The following is an 18,575-nucleotide window of genomic DNA, read 5'->3' as shown; positions in this document are numbered from 1 at the left end:
AATGAGCCTTAAAATAAATGAATAGAAGATGGAAAAAAAATCCTCAAAATAAGCAAACAGATAACAATATATCTTTGATATAAATTCAACAGAAATAATATAAGAATCGTTGTAGTCCCAGAGAGGCAAGAAGAAAACCCCAACCAAGAAGCCATAGTCAAAAAACATTATTGCTAAATTCCCAGAGCTGGAGTTCATGCACGCACAATCGGGTGATGTAAGAATTTCAGCTAAAAAAAGACCCAAGGTAAAGCATTCCAAGGCACATGCTAGTCACAGTGATGAAAACCACAAATGAAAATAGAATACTGAAAGCAGCAAGGTCAAAAAGGGAAATTATATGCAAAGAAGTATTCTTAAGATTTACGTCACTACTGTTGATAAAGAGTGCCATGCTTGGAACTTTATCTTTTTTCAGCACCCAGTTCTTGTTTAGAGTGGTCAATTCCAACTAGCACTATCATAGTAGATCATTATCTACTCTAACTGTACTCACTACTTTTTGTGGTAAGCTTCCTTCCATGTACTGGTCCTCTAGACCCTATCTTTATTGTCTCTGAATATTATTATCATGCTGTTTTTTATATTTTCTTATTTACCACAGATGAATGAGATTGTTCTATATCCCTCTCCCACTGACTCATTTCATTCAGCATAATAATCTCCAGGTCCAACCATATATAAGCAATCTTCATACTTCATTGTTCCTAATGGCTGCATAGAATTTCAAAACACACAGTCAAAAAGGAAAGGGAGAGAGAGAAAGAGAAAGAAAGTGAGAGAAAGTGACCCGGAGAGATAGCACAGCGGTGTTTGCCTTGCAAGCAGCCGATCCAGGACCAAAGGTGGTTGGTTCGAATCCCGGTGCCCCATATGGTCCCCCGTGCCTGCCAGGAGCTATTTCTGAGCAGACAGCCAGAAGTAGCCCCTGAGCACCGCCGGGTGTGGCCCAAAAACCAAAAAAAAAAAAAAAAAAAAAAAGAAAAAGAAAAATGAGAAGAGACAGATGTGAGTGAGGGGTGGGAGGGAAATGGAGGATTAGAAGTGGGAAAGGTGGGGCGGGAGAGATAGCACAGCAGCGTTTGCCTTGCAAGCAGTTGACCCAGGACCTAAGGTAGTTGGTTTGAATCCTGGCGTCCCATATGGCCCCCTGTGCCTGCAGGAGCGATTTCTGAGCAGATAGCCAGCCAGGTGACCGCCGCTGCCGGGTGTGGCCCAAAAACCAAAAAAAAAAAAAAAAAAAATTGGAAAAGGTACACTGGTGAAGGGTAGTGTACATTCTATTACTAAAATCCAACTATGAACAATTCTGTAAACACGATGCTTAAATAAATGAATTTATTCATTTATAAATGAATAATAAAATATAAATAAATGAATTTATCTTTAAAGAGATAAATAAAAAAAGATTTACAGCATATTTATTTTAAGCAAACCTCCAGGCTCAAAGATAGTGGTAAGTAAGAAAAAACTCAATGAAATGAATGCCTCACCACAATTATTTCACCCAACCAGACTTTTATTCAGGCTTGAAGGAAGGATACACAGCTTTATGGGTAAACAACAGCTGAGGAACTTTACTGTCTCAAAACCAATCTTAAAAGAACTGAAAGGTCTACCTTAAGACAAGCTGTCCTTACAAATACAAAACTTCTCTACAAATGATGGCACAAAATCCCATGATAATCATGTTTATCAACATCAATGGACTGAGTGTACCAATTAAGAGACAAAAGTGCTGCTAGGTGTGGCCCCCCCAAAACAAAACAAAGCAAAACAAAACAAAATAAGGGCCAGAGAAATGGCACAGTGGTAGGGCATTTGCCTTGCATACAGCTGATCCAGGACAGATGGGGGTTTAAATCCTGACATCCCATATGGTCCCCCGAGCCTGCCAGGGGTGATTTCTGAACTCAGAGCCAGGAGTAACCCCTAGGCACTACCGGGTGTGACCCAAAAAAACATGAAAAACAAAACAAAACAAATATTTAAAAATAAGACCTTGATAACAGACCTGAAACCTTAAGGTTTCATAAGAAACCTGATTCATAGGTTTTTTTCATAGGAAAATGTAGGGAAAACACTCCCTGACATTGAAATCAAAGATGAAAAATCCACAATCCAAGTAAGTGGAAGCAAAGATAAAAAAAATGGGACTAACAGTAAACTGAGAAACTTCTGCACTTCAAAAGTAACAGTGATTAGGATACAAAGATCATCCATGGAATAGGAGAAACTATTCGCCCAATATTCTTCTGATAAAGGGTTTATATCTAAGATATAAAGGTATAAGATATATAAAGATATAAGGCACTGATAGGATTTAGCAAAAAAAAAAAAAAAAGAAAGAAAGAAAAAGAAAAAAACTAAAGCCATCCAAAAATGGGGAGAAGAAATGAACAGATATTTCCTTAAAGAAATATCTTTCAATGTCAAAATGTGATAAATAATCTCCACATCACTAATCATTAGAGATGCAAATCAGACCAACAATGAGATATCATTTCACACCACAGAGACTGGCACACATCACAACAACCAGTGGGGAGAGAGGACTCCTATTTACTGCTGGTGGACATAAGGACTATTCCAGACTTTTTGGAATACAATATGGGTATTCCTTAAAAAACAACAACTAGAATTTGAGCTCCCATATGATTCAGCAACACCACGGCTAGGGATATATATACCCTAGGAATTAAAAAAAACACAAAGGAGAGAAGCCCTCTGCATTTCTATGTTTATTTTAGCACTATTTACATTAACCAGAATCTGGAACAACCCATATGCCTGATGACAAATTTCTTTACCCATGTGGTAAAGAAACTGAGGTACATCTATAGAATGGAATACTAAGAAGCTGTTATGAAAATAAAGTCATGAAATTTGCTTATACATGGGTATATATGGTAATTATGCTGAGTGAAATGAGTCAGAGGGAGAGGGTAGACAAAATAATCTCACACATTTGTGTGATAATAATAATAGAAGACAGTATGGTAATAATATCAGAGACAATAGAGACAAGAGCTAGCAGGACCAGTTCATGGTAGGGAGGTTGCCACAAAGAAAGGTGAGTGTAGTTAGAGTAGCGAAGGGGCCAGTATGACAATAATGGTTGTAACTGATCAATCTGGACAGAACTGGTTGCTGAAAGGGAATAAAGTGACATGCATGTTACCCCTTCATAATAATAGTAAAAACCATGTATTAAAAAGTTGAGAGAGATGTATCTAATCACCTTAGGCACACACCCTGCTTCTCCTAAACTCTTTTTACCTGGTCTTCCCTAAACACAGAAGCACACACCCTGTTTTAATCCCTTCTCATATCCTACCCAATTGGCTGACAGAGTCCACATCTTACTCTCCCCTACTAAAGTAAATATCCATTTACCACCTACAATAAACTGAGTTATGCTCAGAAAGTGGCTGGTGGATGCTTCTTTGTGCATGCTCTACTCGCCTGAGATCCCAACTCACCAGGGACTTCTACATCCATTGACTCTGACCTCACCTGCGACTTCTATATCTTAGAATCTGATTTGCCAGCTTCATTTACAGAGAGAGAGAGAGAGAGAGAGAGAGAGAGAGAGAGAGAGAGAGAGAGAGAGAGAGAGCAAGAGGAAGTGAGTGAGAGAAACAAAGAGAGAAAGTTAAGCAAAATCCCTGCCCTAGAAATAGTCAGGGGTTGATGGGTGGGAGGGAAACAGCGAGCATTGGTGATAGAAAAATTAACTGGTGAATGGTAGTACATTCTATGATAGAAACTCAATAATGAACACTTTTTAACCATGGTGCTTAAATAAAGTAATTATTACAATAAAAAAAAAGTGTTTTGGTACCCTATAATACTGAGGCAGAAATATTTGTTCTGAGACCACAAGTATTGGTAAGATAGAATCAGACAATAAGATAAAACAGGAAGTAACATATAAGTCATAAATTACATAAGACTGAAAAGTATATAAAAATAGAAAAACATTTAGATGTAAAAATCTAATCCTTATAAGAAAAATAGTATAATTAATTATTTATATAATATGTAGATGACAGAATCTTACACAGTAAAATTTTCCACTGGTAATCACTTAACCTGATGTGTAGGTTTTCAAGTGTTAGAGATTTGAGTTTATGGATTTCAATTTCAAAACAACAGTTTCATCTAAAGCTTCAACACAAAATCACTTCAAATCATGTGAATTAAATATTTGTTATCTCATTTTAAAGCCTAAGTCAAAGGAGAAAATTTGCCTAATATTAAATATAGAGATCATAAACAAAGTGTTGTCAAAGTAAAAGTAATTAAATTCAGGAGCTATGGATATGAGAAAGTTAAAGACACCTGGTTGTGATACATTGAGACATGAGTAGATTAAGATTAGTCTCTCAAACAAACACCAATATTAAATAATAATAATAATAATAATAATAATAATAATAAACACCAACTAGAAAAAAAGGGCAAAATTTGTGATCTTTTACTCCTGTGACTGAAGTTGGCTGTTCAGAATCTATTCATTTGGTCAAGAAAAAGAGCTTAAATTTAAGAAAAAGTTATATAGCTTTTGTTCACTAAATATTTATGTCCCCCTAAATTCACTGTCTGAAGCACTAATCGAAGTGATAATGTGGTCTGTAGGGAATAATTAAGGTGAAATAAGAGCATGAGGGTAGAATAATGATACTGGAGAGCTTTCTCTAGTTTTTTTTTTTCCCTCTCTCTTCGATTTACCTTCTAACCTCTTTCTATTTCTCTCCATTCCATTTCTCTGTATCTTTCATCTATTTCTCTGTTCTCTTTTTCCCTTCTTCTTTCTTCATTCCCTTTCTCTCCCTGACATTAGGGTCACCATTTCAGGAGTACACAGAGGTGGTTCAGCCATACCTTCTCTTGGTTCTTATCATTCTTTTCATATGATCCACCGCCATCTCCTCCTCCACCTCCTCCACCTCCTCCGTTGCCACCTCCTCCTTCTCCACCACCATCTCCAGCTCCACTAACAGAAGGTCCTCCAAATCCACACGGAGAACTTCCAGATATAGCTTTGAACTGAAAAGTCCCCTCACTTAGTCTTTTTTCCATGGTTTCATTTTCCTTATTTTCACTCTTCTTTCTGTTCTTTTCTACACAGGGTACCACACCAAGCTGAAGCAAACATTCAACAATGTTCAGAGCCACATCACAGATACGAGAGCTGATATCATGGTTCAGGACAAGATACACAGCTTTCAAAACCACCTGGAGAGACACAAGGATAAGATAAGTTAAGGTCAGACAAAATAAAAAGGTAGATGTAGTTACTTAAAATCTTCTTCCTCAATAAATTTGGTTACTCTGGTGAATAAGTGTTCTATTTACTTGACCATTAATACTTAAGATAATATTTAGATGTATCCAGATTTCAGTGGGTTTTTTACATACATAATATAGGTAAAATCATGTAATAATTTAAAAAATATATGTATATGAGTACATAGTTCAAAATGTTCCATAATATACATAAAGTTAATAGACATATCAAAGCATTGCACATTGGTAGAGTGAATTGGCTTTATCAAAGGCATTTTCCATTTTGCCCAAACAGAAGTTTATTCAATTGACTTTTCAAATCAAATGTTTTTAAAGCTAAAGAGATTATATAGGGCATAGGATGCTTGCCTTGCATGCAGGCAACCATATGATCCTCAGCCCTCATATGGTTCACTGAGCCCATCAGGGGTGATGCCTGAGAAAAGAGCCAGGAGTAACTTGAGCATCACTCTGGGTGACTCCAAAACAAAACAAAAAATAAAGTATTTTAATAAATTTCCTTTTACTTCCTACCAATAATGAATAAAGAACAATGATACCTTTATGTATATAATAAATATGTTTGCATTCACAGTGTGTCATTACACTTCAATTTTAAATGCAAAATATTTGTGTGTTCACATTATACTTTATATTTATGTCAATATTTTAAATTATTTGCTGGGTCAGGTTCCCTGTGTGTGATAGAAAATCTTGTAAAATAGAACTACAAAATAGCACAACCCTTTCATTTGCTAATAACTGTAATCAAAATAGGAACTCTTAAGAATACAAGTTTAAATTTCTGAATGAGTTTCTATTAATTTTTCCCAGGATAACAGGGTTTATATAAAGAAAAGGAAGTAAGACTACATTAAACACTTTCTGCATGAGAAATGAAACATGGGTTAAAACTAAAAGACAGCTAACTAAATGGGAAAATATTTGCACTCAACAGATCAGATATTCAGGATATATAAAGTATTTACAATGATTAACAAAATAAATTTCAAAAACCTATCACAGGGGCTGGAGCAGTGGCACAAGTGGTAAGGCATGTCTGCCTTGATAGCCTAGGACGGACTGAAGTTTAATCCCCCAGCGTCCCATATGGTCCCCCAAGCCAGGAGCAATTTCTGAGCACTTAGCCAGAAGTAACCTCTGAGCATCAGCAGGTGTGGACCAAAAACCAAAAACCAAAATAAAATAAAATAAAATAAAAACTATCACAAAATAGGGAAAGAAAATGAACAGACACTTATCAGAAGAAGACACCTGGATTGCCAATAAGCACATAAAGGATTCATATCATTGGGGAAAAAAATATTCATTAGGAAAATACAAATCAAGAATTTAACAGTGAGATATTCTCCCAAACCACGAAGAATGAAACATCAAAAAGAGTAGGAACAATCTATGCTGACAAGGATGTGGAGAAAAAGAAATTTTCATCCTCTGCTGGTGGAAAAGCTATCTGGTTCTACCCATGTTTCTAAAACATTGTAAAAAGTCCTGAGTAAATTTAGAACTTAACTACCATATGACCCAACAATTCTACCTTTGGGTATCTAACCCCAGGATTTAAAAACATTCATTCAAAAGGATGTATACAAACATTATTTATTGCAGCTCTTAGTACAATAGCTAAGATATGGACTCAACTAGGTGTCCAACCATTGATGAATAGATTATGAAGATGTGGTATGTATAAATATACATATGGCATGGAATACTATGTGGCTGCAAGATGTTATAAAATTATGAAATTTGTTGCAACTGTTTGGAACTGGGAGGTATCATATTGAGTAATCTAGAAGAAAAATAAACACAGGATGAACTCATTTATCTGTGCTATATAAAATAATCATATAAGAAAATGTAATGTAGTAAAAACTACATCACCCTTGACTCTAGTAGAGTTAAGGGAGACAGTGGATAGAGAAAAAAGGAAATCAAGGTGGAAAGAAAGAGGGTAAGAAAGAGAAGTCATGGGGAAACAGAGGGCAGAGCTTTAGTAATATAGATGATGTAAGAGATCTACGATGGAACTACCCAATTTTGCAATGTACCTGCTATGGTGGCAAGGAGGAGGTGGGGGGCAGAGGAATATGAGAAAGTGTGAGAACACTGTTATGGAAGCTGAGACTGTTGGTAGAATTGGTGTCGAAATATTATATGTCTAAAATTCACTATCAACAACTTAAAGCATGATTTAAATATCAACAATTTAAGCATGAATTTTAACTAAATAAAAAGCATACATATATCTCTATGGTACTCACTAATTTGAGGGAATATAAAATATTCTGAGAGCAGGTAAAATCTAACAATGATTGAAAATAACTTAAGTGAATATAATATTATCATTTTAATATTATTTTCCTAATATTAACCTAGAGTTTTATAGAGATATGTTACTTTTATTTAAGACCTAACATTTCTGACCACCTATGTTACCATTTCATCCAACACTATGTAAGCTGGACAAAAAGTCAATATCTTTCAAGCTTTGGTAAGAAAAATTCTTGTTCCTTACAGATAGATCAAGCATTCCATTCTTGTGGACAAAGTTATTGGTTCCATCAATATGTTCCGTGTCCTCCAAGTAACTGTAGTTTATGCAGGAGTCTGTGAGACTTCGAGGCAGGTTTGCACATGCCAGCGGTTCATGTGGCATCTCTGGAATAGGCACCTGGTTGCAGAGTTTCCTCATATGCTCACTGAAAAAGTCTGCATAACCTACATTGAATGATGCCAGTGTAGTATTGAAGGTTGCAACTGTGATAGTCGAGATCTGGGATCGCACTATTGAAAGGAAAGCAATGCCATATTAACCTGTGGTACTATGCTATACATTTAGTGTATTATTTTAATCATGGTCAAAGTTACTGTAACTTTAGAAGTTAATTGATTTATATTGTCAAAACTATTTTCAGCTTTCACAAAAATTCTAGAGGTATTAATACCATTCAATATCTGATTAATAATGAATTTAAAGAATTTAATAAATTTAAAGGTGAAATTGAATTAACTTCCTTCATATGCAGGCTAAATTTTAACTTTTATCTGATAGATGGATTTTAGCCATTGCTAGATGATATAATCTAATTTAGTAAATGTATTTACCTATAAGTCCTACTAAATATTTTCATTGACTGGGAAAATAGTTCAAAGGTATAAGGTCTCTGGTTTGATACCTGGAAATATATAACTTCCCCTGGCCCCACCACATCTGCACACTAGATATAAGCCTAGTAGTCCCAAGCACCACTGGTTCTAAATAGTATAAGGACTCTAGTGCTCAGCTTTGAGTGATCCATGATGCCCAGTTGGAAGAGTGACTTTCTACTCTCTCCAGAAGTGACCCCATGAATCCTGAAGCACTGTTTGGGAAGTTTTCTCCCAAATTTGCTTTTACCTAGTGATTAAAGGCAAAAACAAAACAAACAAACAAAAAATGATTTTATGGGACCAGGGAATTACTTTAAAGGCTCATACTTTTCATATGATACCATGTGCTGGTTATAGCAGCAGAGTGGAGAATAAGGTTCCAAGCCCAGTCCACTGGGCATGTCCCCAAACCACTGCCCCCACACCCTCAAAATCAAGATAAAACAATTCTTTTTATCTTTCTGCTAAAAATTAATGGCACATAAGCTTGTGGTGATAACTAACAGGCACGATCAAATCCTTGCTGTACAGTACAGAGAAAAGAGGAATTAAATTCATGCTTGTAGGCTAAAAGTAAAGAACCTGAACCTGTCTTGGATTCTACCTAGACATGTGTTTACTCACAGCTAGCACAAAAGGTTCATATCCGAAAAGTGAGTCATATGAAAAAGGAACCTATGACCTTGAAGATCAGTTGCCTTCCTTCCCCACAGGAATAAAGCACTGACCTAAATACCTTCCAAGACTCTTATGGGCATTTTGAGAACAAGCATGGAACTTGTGCTTGCTTTTCCAGAGGAACAATGTTCAGAGCAGACTCTCAAATAGCTCTAGGAATGACGGGCAATTGTCAGTTTCTCCGATACATGGACACAAATTTCCAAAGGCAGAAGCGTGGTGTGAAAACAGGAAACAGTAAAAGGAACCTGAACTCCTGTCTGCAGGTGTTGCCTTGACCCACCTTCCTTGATGGTGTTTTCGCCATGGCTGTTAGAATGATCAGGCAGTTCACTCATCAGGGTATGGTGGGAGTGTGAGTGCCTGGTACTGAGACTCTCCATTTCAGTGGCTGCATCCGAACTGCCTCGCCGGGTAAATTTTCCTGAGAGACACAAAAGCAGACAGAGGCTTTTACAGTCTAAAAGACTGAGCAGAGATTTTTGTCTGTCTAAAGAAAGGACATAGGGTGAGGGCACATCAGGAAGAGCAAGACACAGAAAAATAAGAACAGCACTTGCATTGGGAATATTCGGCATCAAGATGATTGATGAAATTCCCTGTGATAATGTCAGCCCCAATCTAAGCCAAATGCCAGAAACCATCTGTCAGGTCCCTGCGAGCTGTCAAATCTTAGTTTTAAACTAGCCTTCCTGATATGACATAGGGAAAGAAAAAAAGTTTTTGTATCCCTTCCTTTTAAAATATCACAGTTAAATAAATGTTGTCTTTTAATTCACAATGAGTGGTAATACCCAAACTCCTTTCTTGTAAATTACCCAGATCTCAAATAAAGCCATAATCCTTCTTAAATAATTAAAGCAAAATTTTCATTTCTTTGGCTGTGAAGACACTGAATAATTTTGGTCTGTTCTAGAGCCCGCATTTCTTGACCAAACTAGACAAGAAAAATCAAAGTGTTCCCACACAGCCTAGATTCAGCCCATAAAGAGAACACTCAAGCTCTTTCCTACCATTGAAAGTCCTTGTAGTTACCTAAGATGGTGGTTTGCCAGCCTCCCTTCTCAATGCTCCTTCTGTCTTCTCCAAGCCCAGAGAAACTCCCAAAGGAGAATGTGCTGCGGGTAGGGGAAACGTCCAGGTGGTCTTCATGTAGCAGAAAAGGTACCCCCATTCTGCGAGGCCGCCTCTTTCCTGTGTGGTGGAAAGGAATGGAGCCTTTCCTCTCTCGGTCTTCCTTACGGCTTTTAAACTACAGAGATCAGATATAAAGGGTTATTTATTGAACAAAGAAGAGCTAATGGTTTGCTCCCAAATTGCTTCATAATCTGAAGTAAAAACTAGGAAATATTATAGGAATAGGAAACCCAAATAGTCACTAAATATAATCAAATACAGCTTAAAAAAAGTTTCTGCAATGTTTACAAAAAGTTAAAGAAACTCAACAAAAGTAATGCTTTCTATGCATATATCTTTAGAGCTTTGTTGGAGCAGTGGTTCTCAAAGTGTAGTCTCTGAACTTGCAATGTCCATATTACCTTGAAAGTTGTTAAAAATGCAAAATTTTATGGTCAAGCACCGGCATAGTAGATCAGAAACTGAAAAGATGAGTCTCAGAAATTCTATGGGTAATTCTGATTCATGCTAAAACTTAAGCAATACTGAGTTAGAATACTGGATTCCTGATTTGTAGTTAGATCAGCCAGTCTGTCTCTGTTCAAAGACTAAGATTGATAAATGCAGTCACAAAACTTAAAATATAGACCACTTAAACAAATAAACTCAAATAAAGAGAAGAGTCTAAGAGAATACAGACTACATATTGAGAAAAATTTATTATTCCAATGAAACAGTTTTTCAGGATAAGTTTGAAATTGCTTTGACTTTTTAAAAATATTAATAATTTCTGTTCTAACCTTTAGCAATTCTGATTTAATTATTTTGGACAAAAGAAACCCAGGAACTTGGCAAAAGCATTAAATGTTAGAAAAAAAAAGAGATAAATACTATAAATCACTGCTAAAAAAAATAGAAGATACCAGGAACTAAAAAGATTTTCCTCAGTAATAGACTGTCAAAAAGACCTTTCTAGCTAAAGTATTATTCAGATTCAATTTCATTCCAATTAAAATTCCATTGACATCTTCAAAGACTTGGAAGAATCTCTACTAAAATTTGTTTCTTAGCTACCAATTTGTTTCCAGCTACCAACTTAATAAAAAAATTGCATGATACTAGAAGGAAGGTAGGCTCTCAACTAGTATTTATTGACTACTTAAAAGTTGTCACAGCTAACTTTTTTTTTCCAAAGCATTGAAAAAGCTTACATTCTGAAAACAACAAAACCGAACAATTTTTAGGTAGGCAAAAAAGAAATTTTGTTGAAATGGATGCCCTGTTATCATCCCTGAAATTTCCATTCATGTAATGACCTTTCTTTGAAAAATGTAATTATTTTTTTAAAAAGAAAAACCATTGCAGTTGGAATCTTGAAAAAAAAAAACCTCTGAACTAGAGAAATATAAACAAATTAAGTCTATATTTATTAAGTGATGTATTTTTGGAAAAATCAGTAATACTCGATAGCATAAAATATTTTTCAATATTTTATTCCTTTCATGTTGCAGACTCTTGACAGCTAGAGATTAATTTTCGCTAATCAAGAATCTATGTGAGGAGACTTTGATCTATTTTATCCTTAATCAACCATGAGACAGCTTCTTATATATAAGGCCTTACAAGATACATTGAGTAAGAAATAGTTGACATGATTAGGGAAATACAAATAAAAACAATACTGGGATATCGACTCACACCAATGAACATAACACATTTAAAAATGTCTGGAAATTTCCAGTGATAGCATGCTTGTGGTGATAAAGAAACACTCATTCTCTAGTGGTGGATGTGCTGTCTGGTTGAGCCTTTATAGAAAGCAATATTGGACTCTCTCCAAAAACAAAAAATAGGAAGAGAACTTCTATATAACCCAGTAATAGCAATACTTGGCATCTACTCTCAGAATACAAAAACAATGCATTCACACCTATGTTAATTACAATAATTAATACAATAGCTAAGATATAAAAATAACTTTTTACCCAACTATAAATGAATAAAGAATTTGCCATTTATATATGTATGTATATATACATAATATGAATATATATATATATATATAGAGAGAGAGAGAGAGAGAGAGAGAACTGTAGTCTCTGAAACAGAAAGAACAAAACCATGCAATTTGCATGGAGGGGGAAAAAAGGATGTCATGTTGAGTAAAGTCAATCAGAAATAAAGGGATAGATACAGAATAATTTCTCTCTTTATGTAGAACTTAAGGATGTTGAAAATCTCTTTTCATCATCATATTTAAAAATATTTGGCCATTGTCAATTATTTTATTGTCAATGAAGGTAGACAGGACTAATTTTTTTATTAACACCCTAAGTTAATAATATGATGTGTTTTTCACTGATGTTATCAGACTAAAAATAAAATAGATAATCGGAGCGATAGCATAGTGGGTAGGGTGTTTTCCTTGTACATAACCACTCAGGTTTAAATGGGCATCCTTTATGGTCTCCCAAGCCTGCCAGGAGTAATATCTGAGCACAGAGCCAGGAGTAACCTCTGAGCACCACTGGATGTGGACCAAAAACAAACAAAAACAAACAAAAATGATTTAAAAAGTCTCTACATAAGCATTTTAATACATATTATACGAGAGTTCTAGAAGGAAATTTACGAGGCATGATTTTTAGCTAGATTTTAAAGCTAATTTTAAAGTTTGGAGCTCAATATTTTTAACCACTGAATTTTTCTAAGACTAAATTCTTTCCATCTTTTCTAACTTCCTTCCTCACTCATTTTTCTCTATTTTGTGATAAAAACAATTCAAGTTTAAGGCACCAGAAACATTAGAACAGCACATGCATTATTTCACATAATTATCATAACATTATTTGGGTAATGATAAAATGGACCCTATTTACAGATGGAGTAACTGATATGTTAGTAGCACAGAACTACAATTTGAACTTTCATTATTGAATCCCAGATTATGCTCTTAGGTCTTTGCACCAAACATTACAACTTTAATTTGCCATTTAACTGCTTTTATATTCTCTTAGATGCCAAGAATATGTTTGTTAATGGGTACTTACTCTGTGACTTACATGAAAAAGTTGTAATGGAGATTAATATAATACATTTATGTCACTATTAATTATTTTTATTAACAGATTTTGGCTTGTTTGATATCTTTTAAACAGAAATAATATTAAGAACAAACACAACACTTCATTATAATCCCAACACTCTGAAGTATGACTCACTGTTGTGAGAAACTAATAAAATAAACATTTCACTATCTTAAACTTTATGTAGAAAGTGATAAAGTGAGATAAGCCATACAGTTGTAAGTTATCAGCTCTGTTATCAATAACTACCTCCATCTCCATCCAACTAAAAGTGGAACACATGGATTATCAAGACCTAAGCACACTCATGCAACTGAAGGACTTTATAATATCATCCTGCAAGTCTATTATCGGCCTGATTTGTGTTTCCAGAGATCCCTTCCTCACCCTACTCCATAATGCAACATGATCTGAAGCACCTCAAATTACATAATTTGTTTTATATTAACACACTATATAATCTTAAGTAGCTCTAATTACCTTCTTAAAAATGTTCATGCCAAGATCTGAAGAAAGGTCTGGTACTGCAGATCTACGTAGGTTGGTTAATGAAACCTTGGAAAAGGCCTCGGGGCTGAGAGATTTTTCCTCTTCATTACACTTCATGGTGAGATCCTTAAGAAACAAAGACAGGCATACTGATTAAATATATTACATCTTATATTAAACACTTTAAATTGAAATGTATTATATTAAATAACGAAATGCATACTGCTTTAATATCTGTTAATACAAGCTAATTTGTGTATGAGGCATTCAGAATTTGAATTCTGAGACTAAGAGTATCTACTTCATATTAACTTTTTACATCCACTTGGGACTTTCCACAGTAAGTGTCTGATAGCCTGAATCACAAATTCAAGAAAGCAAAGAAAATAAAAAGTAGGTAGATACTTTGCTTTATTTTTATTTAAAAGGTGTTTTCCTTTTAATAATTTGTCAAAGTAGATACCTGCTTTGTACAGAATCATCTATTTTTCATGCACTTAGTGCTGCCTATTTTCAGGATATGCAATTTTCACACATATCCAATTCACTGTTAAGGAAGCCTAAAGAACTGAAACACATTGTAAAGCACATTGTTCTGTACATAGTTAATACATAGTATTGATAAGGAAGAGTAAAAGAACAAATGCTCATGTTGATGTTAGCAAGTTTATTTATGAAAAGCTAATTTTTAAGGTAATGCCATCATACAAGTACATATTTAATATTTTATTCCAAAGATATAAAAAGAGAAAGACTGTTTATCAGAGAGCAGTATTCCTAATGATGACATAACAGCATTGGCAATTTTTGAGCTATACAAAAGAAGTTACAACATATTTAGAAAAATACTGGCGCTATATTTTATAAAATGGGTAATCAGTAGATTCTTTAGAAGTTAATAATTTGATTATTTAGAAGGTCCAATTTTCTATAGTTCTGGAAAACCAAAGGTTTATTCAAAATCATCATGTGAAAGAGGCATCTAAATAGCACTTATTTAAATGATAAATTCATGTTAAAGAGCCGTACAAGGATACAGCTGCACAAGATGGAAGGAAAAACAATAAGAGCACCAGAGTAAACTACCAGCCAAATAGTTAGCATAACTTGAATACATATGGGCTGGATTCTCAGAAGAAAAGGAGAAACTGGCATGCCAATGTTGTTCCAATGCCAATGGATTTAGATTCTCTTACCTGGGTCTTGTGAGTGTTCACTAGTGAAGGGGCTGCCGCCACCATGGAGCTACTCCTAGGTCTGGGCAGGAAAGGAATATCTGGCTCAGTGTTTTTTTCTGGCTTCTCTTCCAGCATGTGACGCAGCCTTTGTAGATAGTACATCAGAGACCACTGAGTTCCCTCCTCAGACCAATGGGGCTGGAGTAGACAGCGCAGAACAGCAACGTCAAAGTAAGTGGCATAACGAGACCTTTGGCATGGAGGTATCACAAGGGAGGTCCTGTTCCAAGTGAGAGAAAAATAAAAATAATACTGATCATTCAATATTCTGAGGTGGCACAACATAATGAACACTCCTGCCTTTTTTATTTGCTCATAAATTTTCAAAAATCTCTTGACTGGTTTCCACAAACACCCTCCCAACTTTTCTTACTAATTTCTTTTACTAGATATTTCTTGGATATAGAGACACTAGAGAGACTGATAGGCTAGTAGTAGTTAGTGAGGTAAAGTTGAGGATGAGACAGGAAAGTGGATCAATATTGAAATGTAAGAGAGAATAGTATCTACAAATGTGTAGAGTTGAAAAGCATATCATAACAATATTGCAAACCATAGTGTCTAAAATATATAAATATATATACATATATATTAGAGAGAGAGAAGAAAAGTATCTACCACAAAGGCAAGCAGGGGACATGCGGGGGTGAGAGGGAGGGAAACTGGGACTTCGGCAATGGGAAATTTGAAGAGTATTGTACATTATGTGACTGAAACTCAATCATGAACAACTTTGTAACTGTACCTCACAGTGATTCAATTAATTAATTTATTTAAAAAAATAAAATATTAAATAAAAAATATCATAGTCTTGGGTTGGTGTAAGATCATAGTAATTGCGTTATGGAAAGCAATTTGGGTGATAAGCAATGTTATCTATTTCTGTAAACTCTCATCATTGTTTAGCACCCAAGTTGCTCTTTGAGAGTTTATAAAAATAGGTAAGTTTTATATTCTGATGTTTCTTTACTATTAATATTTCAGTTTTTACTTTCACCTCAATAGGAACTTGAGTACTTTGTTGGAACTATAATTCATTTCAATTGCAAAGACATTTTGTGTACGTACAAGGAATCTACGAAGTGCTGGATAAAGATATATTGTGAGGAAAATAAAAAGCATTTAAAAAAACCTAAAGTTATATAAGGTTTTTATTTAAGAGGGGGGAAGGGAAGACGTAGGGGTGAAGGGGTGAGTCAAGGAGGAGGAACAGGGAGGGGAAAAGATGGGGAGCATTGTTTTTGTATTATTTTGTGTACACACCCAACAATGATAAGAGGTTACTTTGAATGATTGTTAGGGATTATTTCTGGCTCTGAACTTCAGAAATCACTTCTGGCAGGCTTTTGCAACCATATGGGATACAGAATCTAGATCATCTCTGTGCAAAGCAAGAGCCCTATCCACTGTATATCGCTCAGACCCCAAGTTATATAAGTTTTAAAACTATTTTTTTATTAATTCTGAAGGTTACAAGGGTTCACTAGTCAAATTAAGTACTAGACAGCATAAATACCATTTTAAATCTCTTAGAGATATGAAGGTAAGTTTTATTTCTTTGCTTTAAGGAATATATAGTCTAGTGAAAATGATAAATAATAAACAACAAATTATACTTATAATTTCTGGGACCAAAGATGAAATTTCAAACCTAAATTCTATTCCTGAAGCACAATTTAATCCTGAGTTAAGTGATAAAAACCAGAAATTATTGTCCCCTGTTATCAAGGTACATATTATCATGGCCCTACCCCCACATAAAGCAAAAGGTATGCTTTCAGCAAAAATGTAGTCACTGACTGAGGAAGAGAGGTTTCTCTAAACCTTCCAAAACATATGTTTTAAAATAAACTTTATAACTTATTATTGGTTCATGATATCAATTCCAATGGTTATGAGTATAATTAAAACCATAATAGAATTTATATGATGAAATTTACTTAATTTACTTATATGCTATAAAATTATCACATAAAAATTTTGTTTGTTGTGATTCATAACAAAAGTTCAATTAGACAAACCCAGAAGAGAAATAATTCCCAATGTATTGTCACCATTACTTTTCTTGTTCCCTAAAGTTAAATGATGTCTAACCTTACTATTCCTTTCCTTGTGTATAGCTTTGTCTAGGTGTAGTGAGGAAGATCAATCCATGTATGTGTTGGTTTCATTGATAGACAGTAAGCCAGATAGGTTAAAATTTAATCACACTATTAGAATACTCATTATGTGTGATTTATCAGTATATTATTAGCCAAATTTTATCTATGTTATGCTGCAAATTATTCCTTTTCCAGAGAGTTTAGGATACTTGTTGAGTATTATTATATTCACTAGTAAAGAATTTGTGAATTCTTTGCTTTCAACCACTTTTCATCACTCCAGTGATATCAACACCTCCCCCTTATCCATCTTCAAATGGGTTTCTATTAGATTCACTGTTTCTTTGTTGTTGTTGTTGTTGTTGTTGTTGTTGTTGTTGTTGGTTTTTTGGGCCACACCCGTTTGATGCTCCGGGGTTACTCCTGGCTAAGCGCTCAGAAATTGCCCCTGGCTTGGGGGGACCATATGGGACACCTGGGGATCGAACTGCGGTCCTTCCTTGGCTAGTGCTTGCAAGGCAGACACCTTACCTCTAGCGCCACCTCGCCAGTCTGAGTCACTGTTTCTTAATCTACATGCTTCTACCCAAATCTTTCCCATAATTTTTAATCATCTCAAAATAAAATGCAAATGCCTAAAGTTACCATTATAGTATCCCACTAGTAATTTTACTATACCATTTTCTTGCCGTGCCTGTTATTTATTCAGTGCCTTTTATATCAAAATTCATTCTTGCATAGTTTTCAAAACTGTACCTGAGTACTTTACAGTCTTTTATAGTTGGCAGTTTGTATGATTTTGTTTTAGTACTAGTGAAAATGGGCGTGGTAATGCAGGAGGACAGAATTTTGCTTTGGGTTCTGCTGTACTTGGTAGGCACATTCCTACACATTCCTCCTTCATTACCAGGCAGGCTCCTGTTGTGCTATGTTTTGTGCAGTGCACATGCATTCCTAGCATGTGCTGTAGCATAGTACTTCCTCTCACACAATGGTCCTGCAGCTCTCACAACTTTGTCTGAACCAAGATATTATGATTATCAGTGGTCATTGGTACTTGATCATTGGTACTCGGTACTCAACTGTATCATGGCTAGCTCAAATTTCAGGAAGTTTTGTAGTAGATGATCGCCCCTAAGAAATTTCCCCACAAAGAGTTCTACTTAGTATCCCTGAGGGTGGATCTGACAAGTTTCAAAAAGCTGATCTCCAGTAAGTTACTTGCTGTAGCCACACATGCCTATCACTCAATGAGGCATGAATTAGCTCTTTTCAGCACTGTCAGAATCTAAATCCTGTGGAGAATGAGGCTGTGGGTACACTATATGAAAGCTAACATTAGTGAATACATTATTATATCTGCTATTCATTTATCCTAAAGAGTTCTCCTAACTAGCCAGTCC

General features: G+C 35.1%; 1 protein-coding gene across 4 annotated transcripts in view; it reads right to left on the bottom strand.

Annotated features, from left to right (window-relative positions):
* Nucleotides 1-18,575, bottom strand: part of UNC80 (unc-80 homolog, NALCN channel complex subunit) — a 277,398-nt gene that overhangs the window by 207,274 nt on the left and 51,549 nt on the right. For all 4 annotated transcript variants that reach the window (XM_049784015.1, XM_049783997.1, XM_049784007.1 and 1 more), the window contains exons 8-13: nucleotides 15,029-15,290; nucleotides 13,824-13,958; nucleotides 10,177-10,393; nucleotides 9,425-9,565; nucleotides 7,829-8,097; nucleotides 4,888-5,241 (exon numbers count right to left, since the gene is read on the bottom strand). In XM_049784015.1, coding sequence (XP_049639972.1) covers nucleotides 4,888-5,241; nucleotides 7,829-8,097; nucleotides 9,425-9,565; nucleotides 10,177-10,393; nucleotides 13,824-13,958; nucleotides 15,029-15,290 — 1,378 coding nt within the window. The remainder of the gene's footprint in view (nucleotides 1-4,887; nucleotides 5,242-7,828; nucleotides 8,098-9,424; nucleotides 9,566-10,176; nucleotides 10,394-13,823; nucleotides 13,959-15,028; nucleotides 15,291-18,575) is intronic.

The sequence above is a fragment of the Suncus etruscus genome, chromosome 1, assembly GCF_024139225.1.
Source record: "Suncus etruscus isolate mSunEtr1 chromosome 1, mSunEtr1.pri.cur, whole genome shotgun sequence".
Taxonomy (NCBI): Eukaryota; Metazoa; Chordata; class Mammalia; order Eulipotyphla; family Soricidae; genus Suncus; species Suncus etruscus.
Note: the sequence above shows the minus strand (reverse complement) of the source record. Positions and strands in the feature narration are given on the sequence as shown.